We start from the raw sequence: 22,163 nt of genomic DNA, 5'->3' as shown, positions 1-22,163 counted from the left end.
AATCGCAGAGACAGTTTGTTTATTTTTGGACCACAATTCTTATATGAGACGATTCTAAGATGACCCAATGTTATTCTCCATAGAGAAATTACTTGCGCGACCCAGGGGATGAACGAGCGACGTCAGGACTTCTGTACCTCTATATGTTCGCATTATGATGCATTGTGAGCTTGTAGATAGGCTATTTTCTAGGGGTGTGCCGATACACTAATTTCACGATACGATACACAATATTGGGCTCACGATATCGATACGATACGATATATGGCACTTTTTGAAAATGAAAATATATGGGGGGGAACAAATCTTAGGAAAATATATGGGGGGGGGGAGCAAATGCAAACAAATACTTCTGTTTTTGCATTATTATTATTGCAAAAAAAAAAAAAACGATTTACATTTTCTTTTTAAACGATGTAATTGTTTTTCTCCAAAACGATACATTTCGTCACGAAAACGTATCGCGATATATCGGTGGGACGATATATCGGCACACCCCTACTATTTTCTCTATTCATCATATAATAATAAGTGGTTAATCTATTTTCACCCTCAGGCTTTGGGCTCGCCTTCAACCTCAACGCTTCCGTCACCATCATTAGCAAGTACTTCCTGGCCAAGCGTCCCTTAGCCAACGGGCTGGCCATGGCGGGCAGTCCGGTCTTCCTGTGTATCCTGGCGCCTCTCAACCAGCTCCTACTGCACCACTTTGGCTGGAGGGGCACTCTCCTCATCCTCGGGGCGTTGCTGCTCAACTGCTGCGTGGCCGGGGCCCTCATGCGGCCCATCGTGGCCCCCGGAAAGCCGCCCTGCGTGGAGGCGGCGTCCCGTAAGATGGCGACCGGAGAAGCGAATGGCGGCACCAACACCACCAAACCGAAAGGAGGAGGCTGTGCGAGCAACGTCAACAAGCTCCTGGACTTCTCCCTCTTCAGGCACCGAGGTTTCGTCATCTACCTCGTGGGCAACATGTTCTTCTTCTTCACCGCCTACGCGCCCATCATATACCTGTCGTCCCTCGCCGTCCGCTGCGGCGTGGACGACTACCTGGCGGCCTACCTGCTCTCCGTCATGGGCTTCGTGGACATGTTCGTCCGGCCCGGCACGGGCCTCCTGGCCAGCTCCAAGTGGATCCGCCCCAGGGTCCAGTATTTCCTGAGTTTCGCCATGGTCTTCACCGGCGTGTGCCACCTGCTGTGCCCTCTGCTGGCCACCGGCGGCTACGCGGGCCTGGTGATATACGCGGCGCTCTTCGGCATCGGCTTTGGCATGGTGTTCGCCCTGATATTCGAGTGCCTGATGGACCTGATGGGACCCGAGCGGTTTCCCAAAGCGGTGGGCATGGTCACCATCCTGGAGTGCGGCCCCATGCTGCTGGGACCCCCCTCTGCAGGTGAGAGCCTGCCGACACAGACACACAAACACACACACACACGCATTTAGGGCTATGTCACGATTGCACATTTAAGTTGACGTTTAATTGTCACTCAAATAATTGCGATTAACGATTTAATTGTGTATTTGGCGTCGAGCATTGGAACATATGAAGCCTTTTAGGCTTCGTAACCAAAAAATTGCACAGGGCAGATTTGACAGATAACTGAAATATACAAAGAAATTATTGACATATTTAATATTTTTAATCCATATAAAAATAGCAGAAATAGCTGATCTACAAGCTTACGACTTTGTAAGCTTGTAGATCAGCTATTTCTGTTTTTTTTTAATATTTGAAAATGTTTGAAAATCTTTCAACACGGAAACGATTATGACGATAATGCAAAAATAATTGCGATTAGACGATGATGTAATAATTGTGACAGTCCTACACACATTACACAATCACTCTTACTGTGTAGGCTCGACAAATAGTCACCAGACCCGCTCGGCTGATAAGCTGATAAACACTAACAGATGTACCGTATCAGCCGGGTTTATATTAACTGCTGAGATAAACACAGTGTCACTCACATGTCACGCATGTCCCTCTCTTACGTATGTACTGTCAACTCAATTTAACCTACCCAGCTGACATTTACAATGCACTCGATGAGATGTAAAGCAATCCGCCTGCTAGAATTTGGGGGGAACATTCCTAATGCAAGCCTCTTGCAAATGTTAACTGACGTGGTGTAACCCACCAGTGGGTCATCAGGCTATCAAGAATCAAGAAGGTTTATTTGTTGCTACTCCTACAGGTACAGCAGCACTACTCCTAGCCTAACCTAATATGAGCTATTAGCTGTCATAGACAGGGGTGCACATAACTGGTGCGCAGGTGCGCATGCGCACCCAAAATAGATAATGCGCGGCACATCAGACGACGCGAGGCGCTTTTGCGTACCAACAGCTGGGACAGGAATTTCCAAGCTTTTATTTTTTTAGCAAAACTAAAAAATAAAAGCCACACTCACACAATCACGCTAAAGCACGCGTCGGCCCCATGTACAGCCATTAGGCGCAGGGGGAGGGGACGCATGCTGCACGTGATTGTGTGAGTGTTGCCTCGCATCCACACAGCTGCGACTCGCAGCTCGCTGCACGTAGCCAGCAGCGGCTGTTAGAGGCACTCGTCACCGATGATGAACGCACCGTAATGGTGCAAAATATGCCGTGAACGTCCCAATCTGGCGGATAAAAGCAGCGCAGCACAGGGCACCAACCTTGGGGGGTTCACCAAACGGCGTGAGAAGTAAAAAAAACTGCGAAAAACGGCGGAATTTGGAAGCAGCAAATATTAGATCTTCTTTGGTATTAGACGTTTGAGAACCACCAATGGGCTAAGCCAGGTGCAGCATTTGACCCTGCATGGCTTAACCCATTAAGACCGGGAAGGGAACACATCTGTGTGTCATTTTAAGATGTATTTGGCTATTCAAAAATAGCAGATCTACAAGCTCGTAGAGCGGCACGAGTGCCGCTCTACGAGCTTTTAGATCTGCTAATTTTTTTTTATCTTGAACATTTGTGGCAAAATCTTGGATTATATATTTTTTTAAGCGAACATTTGTAAAATATTGAGTTCCAGGAACCCCCAGAAGCAAAGATTTGATTTACAAATGTCCGCCAAAAAAAAGAAAAAAAAAATCAAATATTTGCACAACTTTTCATGATGTTTCAAAAATAGTAGATCTACAAGCTCATAGCGCGGCACTCTGTGCTGAGCTTGTATATCTGTTATTTTTGAATAGACAAAGAAGTCTAAAGTGACATAGATACGTTCCCGGTCTTAAAGAGCTTTTCTGGTCCCCGGGGAGGGAAAATTGCTTTCACTGCTTCACCCAGCAGATGCCTGCTCAGATGAGGGCACAGGGGGGGGTTAAGTGTCTTGCTCAGGGACACTTCGACGCATAAAAAGCGGGTGAGCCGAGGGTCGAACTGGCGACCTTCCAATTCCCAGACGGCCTCTCTTACCCACTCAGCTATGGCCGGCCCACAGTTAGTTGTTTACACACTGGAGAAATCTCTTATCGCTTCAGCACAGGAAAAGCACCATTTCCTCCAAAGTTGTGATGGGAATAGTAGCAAACGGAGAAGTATGGAGAAGTCTCTCTCTCTCTCTCTCTCTCTGTCTCCGCCTGTCACCTGGGACTGCCCCTGCTTGTGTGGAGGCAGGGCTCTGCCTGCTTTCCAGGGTGTCATTATTGTAAGAAGACATTCCCACAGAATTGGATTATCACCGGTGAGCCCGGGGCGGCCTGGGGCGTACGAGCGTCCCAGAGAAGACTAGTAATTGGTCACAGTTATTTACTGCTGTAAATAAGCCGGGCCGCTGCTCGCTGCTTCAGCTTTCAGGGCACGCGCTCCGTGGACGATTCGTCCTCTCCACACAAATTATTATGGGACAACTTTTACAAGCTGAGAAGCTGTAAGGATAACGAAGGTCCTAGCAAACCTCCCGCTCTTTTAACCTTCCACCCCGACTGGTACATCAGGTTTCCCCAGAGTTCAAGGTTATAACATTTACCAAGTGGCAAAGGCTAAAGGGAAAGGAAGGCATTGTGCATTATCCAGCGATAAGCCAAATGTCAGAGTCAAGTATCACCATTAATCAACCGTTTAAAGGAATTACACTGACTTCAAGAATTAACTTGTTATTACTTAAAGGGATATTTCACTTTCAAAAAAACTTTTGGTCATTTTATCGTCTATTCAGGCTTTTGTGAGCCCCCCAGACCATTTTTAAGTTGCTTGATTTAGTATTTAGATATTTGATATTCATTTTATCAGACACGCCCCCTTCCTATACAAACCCATTATAACTTCAAACTCCATTTTAACCCGTTAGATTCATCAAAAACACCCGTCTTTGGCTCTGGTGACTCACCCTGCCCTCCTAATACATGAGGGGGCCGTGTTTTTTTTATTACTTTTTTCATTTATTTTATTTAATTTTTTTAATGTATTTAATTGTTTTCATTTTCCAAAGAAAATATTAAAAAATAAATGAAAAAAGTAATCGAAAAAACACGGCCCCCTCATGTATTAGGAGGGCAGGGTGAGTCAGCAGAACCAAGGACGGGTGTTTTTGATGAATCTAACGGGTTAAAAATGAAGTTTGAAGTTATAATGGGTTTGTATAGGAAGGGGGCGTGTCTGATAAAATGAATATCAAATATCTAAATAATGAATCAAGCAACTTAAAAATGGTCTGGGGGCCTCACTAAAGCCTGAGTAGACGATAAAATGAGCAAAAGTTTTTTTGAAAGTGAAATATGCCTTTAATTTGCTATTTTGATAGCTCTTCCAAAGACTAGAATTTAAAAAGAAATCTAAATTGTGATTGTGTAGTTGAGATGCATGGTAAAATGATTAGACCTTATCATCTGACATTTATCGATTGGTTTTAGCCTTTGAGAGAGAGCTGTTCATGCATACAAACATATATTACATTTAACCTAAATCATAGGAGTATATTAAAGGGATACTTCACTTTCGGGCCGGGGACACATTTAAAAAAAAATATTAAAAATAAATGAAAAAAGTTATGGAAAATTCATGGCCCCCTCACGACACGCAGTGTCCTACTAATGTGTGAGGGGGCCATGAATTTTCCATAACTTTTTTCATTTATTTTTAATATTTTTTTTAAATGTGTCCCCGGCCCGAAAGTGAAGTATCCCTTTAATTCCTGAAATGGGAAACTCTTGGATATAAGGGATAACCCCTCATACGCATTTATCAAATGGAGCTCTGTTAATGTTGTTGATGTTAAATGATGCTAATGTTTGTTAGTGTTGGAGTACCTACCTGTCAAACGGTAATAAGAAAGAAAGCTTATGTACAAATGTATGTGTTCTCTGGCATTATCAAGGTTCTAACCAACTCTGTGATGAGTAGTACTAGACTTTCATCAAATATGAGGAGGTACTGCCGCAAGTCTTTGTGTAGGCCAAAACCTCTAGAACGTAATATGTATACATATAGGTCATACATGTAGTCTCTGTCAATGATTGTTTTTGTAGAACCAATCCAAAGTCTTTAGAGTGGTCCTTCATATTTCGGCACCAGGTGTGGTGACAGGATTGGTTTCCAAAGCATTAGCCAGGGGTGGACACCTGTTTGGACACCTGATCACTTCGCCAATTTTCCAAGGCTGGACTGATCACCCAGTACCACAGTGAAAACCATCACTGCTTTTATGCCTTATTATAGGAGTAATACAAGCATAGACAATATGTCAATGATTTAATATTAAAAAACAAACAAACAGAATGCCTTAATCATTTATTAATCATATGTATAATAAAGTTAAGAGAAATCCTGACTGTTCGGAGAAAAAAATGTATGCACTTAATAATAATGAATGCTACTTTGTTTTAAATGTCAAGATTATGAAAGAAATAAGAGGTTTATTTTACAATATGACGCCACAGAATAAGCATATTGCACTGGTCTAGTATTCTTTTTTCTTTCTCAGTTCACTGGAAAAGTTATGTTGAATGGTTTGTGATTTGTCAGACAGTGTTGTTCCAAGTTTCCCTCCTTCACTAGCGGTTAGCAATTGTTGCAGATGAGACGGATACATTTTCCATTCGACGTGATGAAAAAAGAATTCTCTGACTTCTTCCAATTAGGCATTGAAATGGCATGTCTCTTTACGTCTTCTAGAACTCATTCTCAATACTGTTGTCTCGTCTTGTGTTGTCTGTTTTTATCAAACGTGTGTTGTTTTTGTTGGACAGTGTTAATGCTCTCTTTTTTCTTTCCGGATAGCGTGATTGGTTATTTTTACTCATCTAAATTGATCACCCCAATATCCCAATCTGATCACCTTGTCGATCAAAAAGACATGGTTGAGCACAGGTTCTCATAGTTTTGTTAGTGGCCATTCGTGCTGCTATCTAGCATTTAATCCCCAGACGTCGGTAGGCAGAGATGAATAAAGTAGAAATTAAGAAGAATTAAGTCTAAACAAATGTGTAGGACTGCTACATGGTTACATTACACCGGGACTCTTTGTGAAGGCACGAGAGAGTTCTAATATAAATGCAATCCAAGGTACTCACATGGGGTGTAATTTAAAAAAAAGCCTTTATTAAATTAGAGCTAACTCTAACTCCACTATATCTTTCATCAGGGTGTTGAGGCCTATTAGTCAGCACGATGCTTAGGTGCATAGCAATAAGCATAGTTATTATATTTAATGGACATTTAACGGATTAGCCCTAATTTGATAAAGGCACTTTTAACCAGTTTTTAAAAAGCTGATTGGTCCCAGACATTGCATTCTTCTTTATCTGATGATAGCTGAGACTGAAGCATTGTCAAGCTATACTTTCATGGTGTGAAGAACCGCATAATCAGAGGGATATTGTTTTCTCTCCACAATGCTGTGTCACGTTCAGTCTTGCTTGATTCACAGGCTGCGGAACAGCGCCCTCTAGCGCAGTGACGGCTGGTCATCTATTGTCCAGGTGCGCAACATTGTTTGGCTTTTTTTTTTCATTTTCCTCTAATCTAGCTACTTTGACACTGTGTTATGTTAATTCTTCATTATTAATGACTTATGATGCATCGCTTTCTCTTTCTCAAAAATCAAGCAAACATGCACAAAGGTATCATCACATTCAGTGGAAGGCTTTTTTTTTTTTTTTACCATTGTCAGTCATATGACTTAGCCACCTTGTGGTTTAACATTTCCAAAACCAACCAAAAAGTGCCTTCATAAGGGTTAATGAAACCTGACCCTGAGACAATAGCAACAAATTAACCAGTGCCATCAAAAAGTGCAATGGCTCAAAGCCATATGATATGACCTTGCTACCTAGTGGCTTAACATTTCCAAAACTAAACAAAAAGTGGTTGATCCAGCGCCGGTTCTAGGCTGATCAGCGCTCTAGGCGAGATTCCTCTGATGCACCCCTGCGCGCGGGGAACCGTTTGGGGGCGTTTTTGGCTGCTTTATTTCGGTTTTAGGGTTAGGGTTAGGTTAGGGTTATGTTATTTAAAAAAATATGCGACCAAGTGGGGTCCTATCGTTTGCATTGAAGAGGAGCCATTGCGCATGTCCAACTTAAAAGCGAGAGGCAGAGATTACAGATCTCTGCGCCCAAACATGTGACAGTCTGTAACCTATCAGTAACGTTATGCAACGTAGAACATTTTTTATCAACATTTGACATTTCATCAGGGCAGATTATACAGTACCTTTTACCCACTGGTTACTTACTATCATATATTTACCTTGCTGGCTTGCTCATTCTAAATAAATTACAGGACGCAGATATCAAAGTGAAAGTGATTTTTATTCAGGTTGGTGGGGTGTTGGCAGTGGTGGTGCGGCGCACTAGCGCCCTCTATGGACGGGTCGCGGCTGCTCTAGCGTAAACCATTGAAAACACCACAAACTCGTCAATTGGTCATTGGCAGTCAATGAGTTAACAACGCAACAACGGAGTTCCTCTCTCCGATTCAGCCCAAAACTTGGGACGTAGGAGCATGAGAGAACGTTAACAACACCGGCAACCTCTGAGAGTGAGCCATCTGACAAAAAAATCCTTGAGCTACCTGCTGTCCTCATCTGAGCGAGTATAAAATGTCAGTCCTAAAGTTCAGATGGAGAGAGGCTTGTTTCACTACCGTATGCCACACAAATGCACGTAGGGAGTAGGTGTGTATTGTGTATGACCTAATCAAGTGTTCATTCCAGCCCCGTTGGCACAATCCGCTGCTGCTTCTACCTCCCATCCCGAGTTTTAATGAGGTGGAAATTTATAGGCCCCCTAGTTTGTCTGCAGCGACCCCGTTCTGGGGCCCTCATTTAATGGGGGTAAATAAGCTCCTGAACGTTCTCCTCCAGAGGGCACAATCCTTTTATTCGTCTTCCCCTATACCGGTCAAGCTTGTTACTGCCCCACAGAACCTCCGGGGTCATCCCAATTAGAAGGAAGTGAGGTAATTGGGGCGTAATTACCCTTTTGCTTTGGGTGTTTAATGATGCTCAGTTCGGACTCCAGCCATTAAAGTCCTGTACCTGGGCCATAATTAAGCTGTGAATACATTAAAAAAGAGGTGACTCCGCCAGATGGACCTAATTACTGCTCAGCCAATCAAGGGCTGTCTTAATGAGGGTGATGGACATTGGCTTACGCCCACCGGACGAATGCCATCAATCAGGTGATGTTGCCTGGTGGTTTGGAAAGTGACCCCTCCTGAAGTGCAGGCTTACACACAAACACACACACGCACACAGAAAAATATCTTTATGAAGACTTGATCATTAAGTTTCAATGGGTTTATCTAACCCCAGTGGTTTTCAAACGTTTTGCCTTCAAGGCACAACAAAGTGCGAGTCAAAATCTCAAGGCACACCTGTATCTGTGTAAAAGTCTCTCTTAATGGTGATTTTCAATCTTTTTCATGTCAAGGACCCTTACATTGATACGTATTTATATGGCCGCGGACCCCCATCCAATAATATGTTGTGCCAGGAACACCCATACAAGTCTAGACTTGACTCATGGCTCGCCGTTTTGGAATCAAGCAATATTACACAAGAGGATGTGCTTTACCATCATTATTAGCACGACAGTGATGCGGTAGGTGCTAGGTTGAGGTGCCATAAGCATCACTCAAGTGCTAAGTAAGGTTGGAGTGGCTTATTGTTGGTATCAGCCGAGCATAGGGCTGTCACGATTACACATTTAAGTTGACGATTAATTGTCACTTAAATTATTTGCGATTAACAATTTAATTGTGTGTTTGGCATTGAACACGGAACATGTGAATACAATTTTTATTTTATTTTTTCATATTTGAAAATGTGTGAACATTTTTCAACATGGAAACGATTATGACGATTATGCGATTAGGCAATTATGTAATAATTGTGACCGGCCTAGCCGAGCATCGAGGTCCCCTTTACAATGCTCTAGTCCCTGCTGGATTGCTGAGGTGGAGCGCCACACCTACCATCAGCTCCCAGTGCTTAACGCACGTCTTAAGTAGCCACGCTGCTCATAATCTCTCAAGAACAGATTCTGCACTGCGTGAGAATCTGTCGTGAAGGCTCGTCGTAACATGTACACACTGGGCTACAAGTGGGCGTGCCTTCAGATCAGGAAGCAGGCCGCGCTTTACCCAATCAAATGTAGTGGGCGGGATTCACATGTCCGTCGATCTTTCCCCCTCGAAACAAACCGAAACTAATTTAACAATAGCGTCCGCGGAGCAGACAAAACCACGGAAATATATTCACATTTTAACTTACTCTTTCATCATAGAAACAAGTGGGCTTATAACCAAAACGATCCATGTTCTCTGGGAGAAGTGGTGTTAGTGTTCCGTGTAGAAATATTGTTAGTGGGAATGAAAACACAAGCGCACCAACCGGAAGTGACGCGGCATAGGCATACACAAACACCGGTCTCCTTGCGCTCTGGCTCTACGTTTTCTTCCCCCCAGAGCCAACAGACATAGAACAAACAGCAGAGGGCGCTGTTTTTCATTTTCAGTTGGCGATGGGTTCCCAGATTGCGCTGCTCATAACGCTGGTGAAGGCTTGACGCCGAAACGCGTACGTTGTTCTGTTCTGCTCTGCAGTATACCATGCCAACTTAACGTATATAAATAGACAGACTTAAAGGACAGTTCCGTGAGTGCTGGTATTCCATTTATAGAGATTTATTGTAACATAACGCTGAGTGACCCAGAACCTGGTGGTCCAAAGGCGAGTGCTCTACCGACCGAGTCACCCGGACACAGTTAGTGCCATTAACCCATTAACCCATTAACTCTTTCACTGCCAAGAGTATTTTCATAAGGTACTCCCCCAGTGCCAGCAATTTGCGTTTTTTTTCTTTTTTGTAATTTTGTAATTTTTCATTCAAATAAATTATCTGATTGGGTTTTTAAACCCATAATACAGTTCTACCAGTAGAGAGCAACAAATCGACACATTGATGACCTCGCTGGCTCACTCGCCCCCTCCCAAACAGGCTTACGTCACATCCGGTCATAACCGGATGTTGACATTTTCGACAATCGTTGATCGGGCTAAATTACGATGTGATACACGACTACGATGACTGATCGTCACCCAGACCAAAGAGAGTAGACGTGGACCTCTCCGTTCGTTTTTTATACTGTGTGAAAAACCGTGACTTTCCCTATTCTGGCCGAAAATGAGAACCGGAAACGGAATCTGCGTCATGAAACCGGAACCCAATGAGTCTGAAGGAGTCAGGAAGCGAAAGTGATCATGAAAAATAAACAGAATAGCGCGACCACAGTCAAAAGTAAAAACTCGGGATTTCTCGTGCTGGCAGGGAGGGTACTCGGGAAAAACTCGGGATATCTCGGGGCGTGGCACTGAGAGAGTTAAGTTCTGGGGACGCATCTGTGTCATTTTTAGATTTATTCGGTGCCACGCTATGCGCTTGTAGATCTGCTATTTTTAAAAAATCGTGATTTTTAAAAAAATCGTGATTTTTAAAAAAATCTTTGAATATGTTTTTTTAAAGCGAACATTTTAACTCAAATCTTTGCTTCTGGGGATTCTACAAATGTCTTCTAAATCCTAAACGTTTTTTGAAAAAACTTATGTTGCTATAATATCAGTGGTTCTCAAATCTTTTTCATGTCAAGGACCACACAAAATGATATGTATCTCAAAATATGTTGTTCCAGGGACCCCCAGAAGCAAAGATTTTAGTAAAAAATGTTCGCTTTTAAAAAAATAAAGATTTGCACACATTTTCAAGATTTAAAAAAAAATAGCAGATCTACAAGCTCGTAGCGCGGCACAAAGTGACGCGCTGTGAGCTTGTACATCTGCTATTTTTGAATAGCCTACTCTAAAATCTAAAATGACACAGATGCTTTTCCGTTTTTTTTTTAATGACGGTAACACACCCTTGAGTGTGATATTGCAATTATTCAACAGTTACTAACAAAAATAAAACATACTGTGTATAATCACAAGCTATTTATATTGTGGGGGGAGTTTGTTTTCAAAATCAAATCCTTTTCTCAATTACCCTGGAATTACATTGGGTTTGATTGAGACATAAACTAGTCCCTGTTTACTCAGAGCTTAGCCCAGAGCTACTGAGGTGTTTTCTCTCTTCCCTAGACACCAAGGATTGTATGCAATTTTCAGAGACTAAAGGCACACATTCTGTGCACAGAAGAATGATCAGCACGAGATTCACATGAATCGATAAGGCCCAGAGGGCTATATACTGTATATTGTGTGAGATAAGATTGTAATACAGTGAGATGGGCAGACCTTCATACATGTGCTGTTAGAGTGTGTGCAGATGGAGATAGCGAGGCTTGCTAATCGATCGCTGCCTGGAAGCGAGGGGTATGTGGCTGCGTGGGGTTAACCCATTCACACCCGGAACGCGTCTCCTGTGTGTCATTTTTAGATTTCTTTGGGCTATTCAAAAATAGCAGATCTACAAGCTCATAGCTCTATGAGCTCTATGAGCTTATAGATCTGCTTTATTTGAAAAATCGTGAAAATGTGTGCAAAAGTTTTTAACTCAAATCTTTGCTTCTGGGGGATTCTACAAATGTCGTCTAAATCTCAACAGTTTTTTTGAAAAGACTTATGTTGCTATAATCAGTGGTTCTCAAACCTTTTTCATGTCAAGGACCCCCAAAATTATATGTATTTGGCCACGGACCGCCATCTCAAAATATGTTGTTCCAGGGACCCCCATGCAGAAGCACAAATCGGAGTTAAAAATGTTTAAAAAATATATATATATTCAAAGATTTGCACACATTTTCACAAATTTTCACAAAAATAGCAGATCTACAAGCTCATAGCGCGGCACTCGGTGCCGCGCTATGAGCTTGTATATCTGCTATTTTTGAATAGCCCAAAGAAATCTAAAAATGACACACAGATGCGTTCCCGGTCTTAATGGGTTAATACTCAGAAAAGCAGGAGGCTTGAATCTGATCTAAACCACATTTGTCACTTTTCTGCAGACTTGGGCTGGATATTTATGGCGCTCTGAAATTGGGCCTCTCTCCTGATTCGTTCTAGTAGCAGCTGTCCAAATTGCCTTCCCTGAGAGCCCGGGAGAGAGAGGGTCCCTCTTTTGGCCGTAATGGCTCTCTGCCATTACCTACATGGCTCTTGAATTGCCCCCTCCCCGCCCAACACACACAGGGCTAAATCAAGAGTTTGAGAGGCATGTTATAACCTTTGACCGTGTCATCGACACAACAGAAAATACAGATTGGAAATGTCTTGTGGTCAGGGTTTGAATGAAGACCTACGGTCTTAACCGGGAATGGTGTGTAGTGGGTCCCCCTCCCCTGTCTTCTTTGTACACTAGTGGCTCTAAGTATAGTGCCGCCAGACCGGGGCTGAAAACTCCAAATGCCGTCGGAATCTCTTGATGTCGTGTCCATTTGCCTCATGCTTATTCACCCGACGCGCCAAATAGGGCTATCACGATTACACATTTAAGTTGACGATTAATTGTCATACAAATAATTCGGATTAACGATTTCATTGTGTGTTTTGGCATCGAACATTGGAAAATTAAACTTAATATCTGTTTGGCTTTTAGACTTGAATTTGAATTTCGCCCCCGAAAGCCTTTTCTATTATATTTTCTATTGAAACGGTGGTTAGGTTAGCCATTCCCGCGAAAATGACGTCATCCGGCCGGAAAACGGAAACGGAAATGCACCGGTTTCCTGTTTGGCCAGGAACTACTGCACCGGTTTCCTGTTTGGCCAGGAACTACCTCGCTAATAACAAAAATGAATCTCACGCTGTTTTTAAGAGATTGCAGGATTTGAAGATCGAAAAACAACAGCAAAAGAAAACACAGCTCACGGTAACTAAAGCTCCACTGGCTAAGGGAAACGATCCACAGATAGTATAAAACAATTAAAAGAACGCTTTTTGAAACGCTTCCATCTTCCGGTGAAAAAAAAAAAAAGTGACGCGTTGTAAGCTTGTAGATCTGCTATTTCTGCTTTAGTAACTTTTGACGATTATGACGATTATGCAAAATAATTGCAATTATCTCAAATAATTGCGATTAGGCGATTATGTAATAGTTGTGCCAAAACGTTCTACAGCTGAACAAAGACGAGACTTAGATCCTTGTAGTAGGTTTTTAAGGGTCAGAAGCAGAAGATCATCCATTCCTATTTGCTGTGACTGTCTCAGAATGTGAGAGCGGTCAGAGTCTGTGCTATTATGGATGGTAAGCTTAATTAAGTACGTTAACAAAAGTAATACAAATATATTACTGAGTGCTCACTGGTACAAGAAAAGCTGAGCTCAATTTACTCTTCTACTTGGATCACTTCACTGGCTCCCGATTTCAATACAGAATAGATTTCAAAGTACTACTTATTCACCAGACACTGTCCTTAACTGTACTTGAAACCTAAAGATGGGTAATTTATTCACTGTGGTCCCACTGACTGTCTGTAATAACTGTTTCTTCTTTTAAAAAACACACTTAACCTTCATATTTTCTCAGGCCTTTGCTGAGTGAGTGTTGTATCCTGTGTGGGAGTGGGGACTCATAAATGCTGTATTTGTGGATGTGTTGACGGATAGAGTTTACAAAGGCTTTATTTTGTGTGTGCGTGCGCACGCGTGTGTGTGTGTTTTTCTATTTTTCTCTTTCCTTTCTCTTTTACTAAAGTACTTTGTATTATGTACTGTAGCTCCGTGGTTCTCAAAGTGCGGTACAAGGACCCTCAGGGTTCCTTGAGGGGGTTCCAAATGAACCCTTACAGGTTGTCCTTTAAAATTAAGCACATTCCGTTTACTTAGTTTGTGTTACGTGACGTCTCTGTCGGGTGGAAACCTCATATGTCCAAAACTGTTACTTTTCAGGATTCATATAAAAAAGTAGCAGATCTACAAGCTCGAAACGCGTCGCTTCGCGCCGCGTTTTGAGCTTGCGGATATGCTACTTTTGATGCTTTTATGTGACGCTGTAGTATGATCAAGTGGGGCGTTAATTTACGAAAAAAAACACAAAAAGTTACAATATGGATATAAGAGGTTTCTGCCCGACAGCGACCCATACAATACAATACAAATCCTAACCATACTCTGCTCTCCCTCTCCACACAGGGGCCCTGGTGGACATCTTTGACGAGTACAAATACATCTACATCATGTGCGGCTCGCTGACCCTGTGCGGTGGGCTCTTTCTCTTTGTCATGAACGCGTACAACTACCACATGGTGGACAAGGAGAGGAGGACCGCGGAAGAAGGGCAGGAGGACCGCCTGGCCAAAGATCTCCCCGTCCGAGAGAGAGCCTCGGACACGGCGCCGGAGGAGAGGCGACCGTCTCGCGAGACGGCAGCCGCGGTGGACCCGAATGAGCCCGACGCCGGAGGAGAGGCCGCCGTCCCCGAGGCACAGACGCCGACCGGCGAGGTTGACTCGATGCCGGAGGTCACGGAAATGCCAAGCAAACCTTGATTTTGAAACTTTTTTTTTTTTGTTCCATTCCTTTTACCTGCCTCCTTTCTACCTCAAATACTGTTTTTTATTGTTTTAATTTCGCATCAAGTTCGGTTGACACAAAGAAAGGTGCGCTCCGTAGAGCGCACATCTCCGCCAGGATGCATGCCCTAATAATAATAATATGTATACAGTTGCATTTCGACCTACAGCCAGTGTAGGGTGGCATTTAATTAACAGTTGTACATCGCAGGCTTGTTCGTTTTAACAATCATATTGGCACGGGCCAATGATTTCTAATCATGTAATCGCCGATTATGTTATGCTACTAAAGGCGTATTTATAGCACGCGTCTTATCCCTTCGCGTTTGGATCGTCCTCTCCTCCTGTGATTGTGAGCTGCTAGAATGAATCACTGTGAATCTCGTTTTTTGTTGACGGAAGAACACACTCAGGGCTAGCAGACTGAGTTTCCGAGTTGTTTTTGTGTGTGTGTGTAGTACACACTATGTTTCTTTTGATTCTGTGTGTGCACTGTACACTACAGCAGACATTTCAGCATGCTTTTTGGTTTGATACAGACTGCAGTTTGTTCAAATTAAGAAAATGACGTATACCTTGTGCAACAGAAACATAATCCACCATCCATTTTCAAGAGTGCAGCTGCTTAGTCCTGTCATTGATCTCAATCCTTCCATTATTTATGCGTTAAATTGATTGTTTGCCTTGACTTGCTTATTACATGTTGTAATAATTGCACTACTCGGTGGCTGCGGTCTTGCAGCTGGTCATCTATTAAAAGGATATTTCAGATAATGATAATACATTTTATGTATAACGCATTTTATATTTTTGCAAACCTCAAAGTGCCACAGGGTTTGAAAACATTGGCATAAAAACTACAACGGCAAACAAGATTCAGTTGAATGTGTGTGGACCTCTTGTAATTTTAGGGTATGTTTATAAATGTATATTTTGGTGTTACTCTAACGTCAGTTTTATCTGCAAACTTGCATATCTGTGATTGGCTAGTTCCGGTACATCCCATACAGAGAACAAAATCAACTTCCTGAATTTTCTTCTGTTATCTGTTTGTGATTCTGCCTAAAGCCGCGCAGCCACTTGCGTATATACGTGACGTGTATACACATGCACGTGTGTGCATGTGTCCGACACTCACACAGAAGTACATCATGATAGTGTTTGAGGATGGTTCCTAAACAAGTTAGTTGAGGTGCGTATGCATTGAATTGTCACTAAATTATAACATTACATTTTCCAGGGTCGATTATCAAGCCATGCATGCCCCGGACATCGCAATAGGGGTTTTATTTCTGAACTTGTCACCTTTTTCAGCCCTCATGAGTATGTCTGCCTTCAGTCCACTCAAATTTATGCTAATATTCCTTATTTATGAAAAAAAAAATGTTGTTTTTTGTTCCCTGAAGGGACAGTCTGACGGACATGAGTGTCGTAATTGGCTAGCCCGGCAGGATGCTTATGGAGGGACGATTGTTATGCGATTGTAAATCAAAGAAAATGAGTGTTCATTGACGGGTTTGAACGATATTTGAGAATTCAGGTCCTTGGCCTGCAGGCAGCGTGCACTAGAAATATACACACTTTTTCTTTTTCACACTCACAACAACTCATTTCTTTTTTTTGGGTCTCATTTCATTGTTTGTCTTGCCTCTAAGCACACTTCTGCTTTTCTCATGTTTATGTCAATATCATGTTGGAAGAACATGTTCTTGTGGTGATATTTGTCAAGTCAGGTGATACACTAATTTGCACTAATTGTATTTGAACACTCAGAACTTACTGAGCTGCAGAGAAAAACAAATGGTGAACTACTTAAGGATAAGGATAAGGATAATTCCTTTAATCAGTTCATGAAAGTCCTTACGGTCTTGTTTCCAATGAGGGCCTGTGAGCAATTAGGGGTTAAGAGTCTTGCTCAGGGACAAATTTCATTTCATCGACACATTTGCAGGCCTGGCCTGGAATCGTACCTGGGGCAACCAGGGCCTCTGGCTCCCTAGGCGGGCTCACTAACCACTCAGCTATGGCCGCCCCTTAATCTTCAATTACTCTTGTTTTGAGTGTTGATCTGTGTAATAGACAGAGAATTGTCTGCATTATGAAGCAGCAGTGGTGCCTGGTAGTGCGACCAGTGTAACCACATACTCAGTGTTGTCATTTTTTCCCTTTTTGTTTTTGTAGAGTAGAAATGATTTAGTCTATTCTGCTGTAATAGAATGATGAACCACTCAAGCCTTATTTTATACTTTGTACAACAGAGTTGCAATGGCGAAATTAGGGTTAGGCTCCCAACGCGATGCGTTTTGAGCTTGTAGATCTTGAGCTTGTAGCTATATTTTTTGAAAGATTTTGAACATTGTGGATATTCTTACAAGATGTTCGCCTATAATGACATGCCCAAAATAGGGATGCCAGGGTCAATGTGGTTAGAATAACACACTGTGTGTAGTCACTGTACCGTAGTGACCTTTATTATTCAGATGACAGCATATTTGCATCCACAATCAATCCATGTGAATGCGGTGATTGGTTTCTATGAGTGAGTTTCCTAAATACGGTTTCTGTAATTATTATTATTATTATTATTATTATTGTTTAAAGTAAAATGTCAAAACATTTCATGAGCTTTTGTCTCGAAGGTGAGGTTAGCCTTAATTGAAATGTTTATGAAGTGTCCATGCTTACCAATTTTGCTCATGATTGTCAATAAAAAAAATAACCTTTCCCATATAGTTTTGTTGTGCTTTATTATTTCAGTAAAATGTAGTGTTAAAATCAGTTTAATCACCAACAACTCTTAACATTGCTTCTGCTAAGTAATGATTGACATTGTACTTGTATTTGTTTTACTGTAGGGTACAATGTGACTAGCCTGGTAAACCCTCCCGGTCGCGGAATTTTATTTTCGTTCAGAATGAAAATGAAATGTGAATTCCGCGACCGGGAGCGTTTACCAGGATACAATGTGACGTCCACCTGACATGTCTGTGACATGTTCATATTTCAACTTGTTTTCATAAATCAATGCCCTACTTCAGGGGTCTTCATCGTTTTTCAGACCAAGGACCCCCTAGCTGAGAGAGAGAGATGAAGCAGGGACCCTCTTTTTTTTTTTCTTTTACTTGGTCTGTTCTTTTTTCCCCCTCTACACGATACCTCTTTGCCAAATATAGCCAATCTACAAGCTCACTGCAAGGTGTTGTGAGCTTGTAGATCTGCTATTTTTGGCTAAAGTTCTCCTCAGAAAAGGGATGCTAGGGTTCAAGTGGTTAATGTAAACAAAATAATCCTATCACGAAGATTTGGAGGCCCCCCTGTAGTAACTCTGAGGGGTCCCGGACCCTCTGTTGAAGACCCCTGCTCTACTTCGTCATACTAGTGTCACACAAAAGTAGCACAAACAGCCGATCTACAAGCTCACATCGCGACACGCGGTTGCAACATGTTTTATTTAGTTTTGCACATGTTTTAAGTTAAAGTAGTTAAGTGTGGGAACTTATTAACGAGCTTGTGACTAAATAACTACATTGGATCCAATGGAACACAGGTCCTTCTTGTCCATCCCCTGAAAAGTAAACGTTTTGGACATACAAGGTTTCCACTTGGCAGTGACGATTCGCAGTGTTGTAAAGTAACTAAGTACATTTACTCAAGTACTGTACTTAAGTACAATTTTGACGAATTTTGACTTTACTTGAATAGGCTATTAACAGTTTTCAGTACTTTTACTTATACTCCACTATACATCTCAGAGGCAAATATAGTACTTTTACTCCACTACAATTATTTAACAACCTACTGTAGGTTACCAGTTACTTTTCAGATATAAATTATGATATTATGAAACATATATTAACCATTTTAGCCGTATTTTATACCTAGGCTATTTGAAAATGCGCGTTGTGACCCGTTGTGAGCTTGTAGATCTGCTATTTTCAAACATGTTAGTGCTTTTACTTTTGGTACTTCAAGTACATTTTGATGCCAATACTTTTGTACTTTTACTCAAGTAACATTTTGAACACAGGCCTTTTACTTAACAGAGTACTTCTACATTGCAGTATTGATACTTTTACTTAAGTGAAACATGCGAGTACTTTTTCCACCACTGACTATTCGTCTTGTGCTGTATGTCGGCGGTGATTCCATCTTGATAGGACACTGAGGCGAAGAAATAGCCTATACGCACTCTAATTGAATTTCATTTGATCTCTTAAAGTCATCTGAGACAAAAGCATGTCTTCGCGTTCCACGTTAAAACGGGGCAAGTAAGTAAGTGGCACTCCAAGACAAGAGAAGGTGGTGTCAAATGGAGATTTACCATGCACCCCTTCCACTGTGTGTGTCCAATTTTTCACAGCAATTACAAAACTGGGGGAACAAGTTTGAAAATGTCAGCGTCTTGGGGGGGGGCGTTGGTACCTAATGAAGCAAGGCCCGGATGTTCCATGCTGGTGCTCTGAGCTGCATGCAGTCACCCACGCACGCACGCACACACACACACACACACACACACACACACACACACACACACACACACACACACACACACACACACACACACACACACACACACACACACACACACAGCACACAGCAAATCAGTGGGCCAATAAATTAGGAAAAAAACATGCATGTGTGTGTGTGTGTGTGTGTGTGTGTGTGTGTGTGTGTGTGTGTGTGTGTGTGTGTGCGTGTGTGTGTGTGTGTGCACACACACTCACTCCATTTCTTGTCCCTTAAACCAGTGCTATCCAAGATCCACTGGTGTACCGTGCTGGTAAAGTAACCTTCAGACAAGGCGATGGCCGCTGTTTCCAGGAATCTCTCTTTACACACAAAAAAATTATGGTTATTAAATGATTCTTTAAAAGGCTATATTATGGTTCCACGAAGAACCACCGCCGCCACACTGAAGAGCCAATTTATTTAGTGTATGGTTCTTCATGTTCCTCGTGGATCTAAAGAACCTTTTTTTGTCATTGATGGTTCTTTCAGGGCACGTCTTATTCACCAAAAAATTGCAGAGATACAAGCTGTCGCAAGCTTGTAGATTGGCTATTTTTGATTAAGGGGGGAAAGGAGGGGAAAAAGGAGTGGACCAAGTATAGACCCCTCGGAGACAGTGAGAGATCGATGAATAATTATAATAATACATTTTATGCACTTCACATTTTTGTAAATCACTAAGTTCTACAGTGTTTAAAAACAATGGCATAAAAATAACAAAGGCAAGACGGACAAAAAACATTTGGCAACAACAAGACGCCTCTTGGGGTAAAAAAGTTGATAAAAAAAAAAAAAAAACTAATTAAGGCATAGAATAAAAGACCTAAGAAAAGCGGGCTAAGCAAAAGCTTTGATAAAAAGGTATGTTTTGAGTCCATTTTTAAAAGCATCAGTAGATTGGGGCTCTCTTAACCACGTAGAGAGGACTCTTACGTGGTTAAGAGTCCTCTCTAAAACCTATACAATCTATAAAAAACGAAAATGGTTCTGCCTTGGCATCACTCTGAAGAATTGGCTCCAGTTGGCCCCTTTATTTTTCTGTGCGTATTATATTTCCCTTCACCTACCATTCCCCTCCAACCCCCCACGCCTATACCGCCTTGAGGCCATTGTCCTCCATTGTCCGTGGTAGAAAGACCTCCAGGGTCTCTAGAGGTTCCGGAGGTCGGCTGGGTGACAAGACAATGTTAGTTGGAGAGTACAGGTGAACAAGAAAAATGACAGAAACATGCCTTTGGGAAGAGTATTTCTCTTCGCTGTGCTTTATTGTCATTGTTACTGCAATGTCATATGGTCAGAGGAACATTAGTGGCAGACAGACGTAAGAAAGAAAATATATGTTAAGGGGTGTAGGTCTGACACAAGGGGACCAGGTGCAGTAATTGCTTTCTACTTCTAGGGTGCAAAACACTTATTAGGGATTATTGCATGGAAATGCTGCATATGGTGTGGTTTGCACTTTCCAATAATTTGCCATCATTCCAGATTTCTTAAAGATGTGTTAAAGAACTTAAAGTTATACTAGGTAACTTTAAAAAAATAAAAAATAAAATGGTATATCTTTTGTGAGTGGCAAATGTTTCACAACGCCCATTCCATGAATTTCACCCCCGAAAGCCTTTTATAAACATATTTTCTATTGTAAAGTGGACAAGGGCGTCTTTCCCGCGAAAATGACATCATCCGGCCGGAAGACGGAAACGGAAATGCACCGGTTTCCTGTTTGTCCCGGAACTACCGTGTTAGTAACAAAAAGGAATATCACGCTGTTTTTATGGCATTATAAGATTTGAAGGTGGAAAAACAACAGCAAAAGAAAATACAGCTCACGGTAACTAAAGCTCCACTGGCTAAGATAAACGATAGTATAAAACAACAAAAAGAACGCTTTTTGAAACACTTCCGCCTTCTGGTGAAAACAAATGGAATTCTGGGTAATGCAGGACTCCACTGAAGACCTGCAATGATGGTAGTGACCAGCAGAGGTTGCTAAAAATAGTTTTTTTTAACTTTCCAAGTACGGCTTTAAAGATCAAGTTAATATATATGTTCCACTGGCCATATAATATCTCAAATTTATATAGAGCTTTTCTAAGCACGCTTTACATGGGGTGCATGAGAAAACAACAAAGAAAAACAACTTCATTAGGGGGAAAAAACACTAAGAGAAGGCTAAGACTAAGGAATAAAATCAATAAAAACAGTGGAATAATAAGACGCGGTTGGGGGGGGGGGGGGTGTTAGGAGTTAGCTGGGGAAAGCCATATTGAAGAGTTGGGTTTTGAGGGTGGTTGTGAAGGATTGGAGGGTGAGGGCTTCTCTGAGAGTATTGGGCAGAGGTGCAAAAAGTACTCAAATGTTTTACTTAAGTAAAAGTATCAATACTGCAATGTAGAAGTACTCTGTTACAAATAAAAGTCCCGAATTCAAAATCGACTTGAGTAAAAGTACAAAAGTATTGGTATCAAAGTACCAAAAGTAAAAGTACTAAAACTTTTGAAAATAGCAGATCTACAAGCTCACAACGCGTTGCGATGCGACGCGTTGTGAGCTTGTAGATCGGCTATTTTCAAATAGCCTAGGTTTAGAATAGGGCTAAAGCGGTTAATGTAATTATAATGTAATAACTTATATCTGAAAAGTAACTAGTAACTAAAGTTTTCAAATAATTGAGTGGAGTAAAAGTACAATATTTGCCTCTGAGA

At 41.8% G+C, this 22,163-nt stretch overlaps 1 protein-coding gene across 2 annotated transcripts in view; it reads left to right on the top strand.

Annotated features, from left to right (window-relative positions):
• Positions 1-17,740, top strand: part of LOC308079433 (monocarboxylate transporter 2-like) — a 35,982-nt gene extending 18,242 nt beyond the window's left edge. For both annotated transcript variants that reach the window (XM_080420916.1, XM_080420915.1), the window contains 2 exons: positions 557-1,393; positions 14,570-17,740. In XM_080420916.1, coding sequence (XP_080277042.1) covers positions 557-1,393; positions 14,570-14,925 — 1,193 coding nt within the window. In that variant the 3' untranslated portion in view covers positions 14,926-17,740. The remainder of the gene's footprint in view (positions 1-556; positions 1,394-14,569) is intronic.
• The last annotated feature ends 4,423 nt before the right edge of the window (positions 17,741-22,163 follow it).

Source organism: Gymnoscopelus braueri (genome assembly GCF_963280865.1).
Source record: "Gymnoscopelus braueri genome assembly, chromosome: 3".
NCBI classification, from domain to species: domain Eukaryota; kingdom Metazoa; phylum Chordata; class Actinopteri; order Myctophiformes; family Myctophidae; genus Gymnoscopelus; species Gymnoscopelus braueri.
This window is presented reverse-complemented; position numbering and strand designations above follow the sequence as displayed.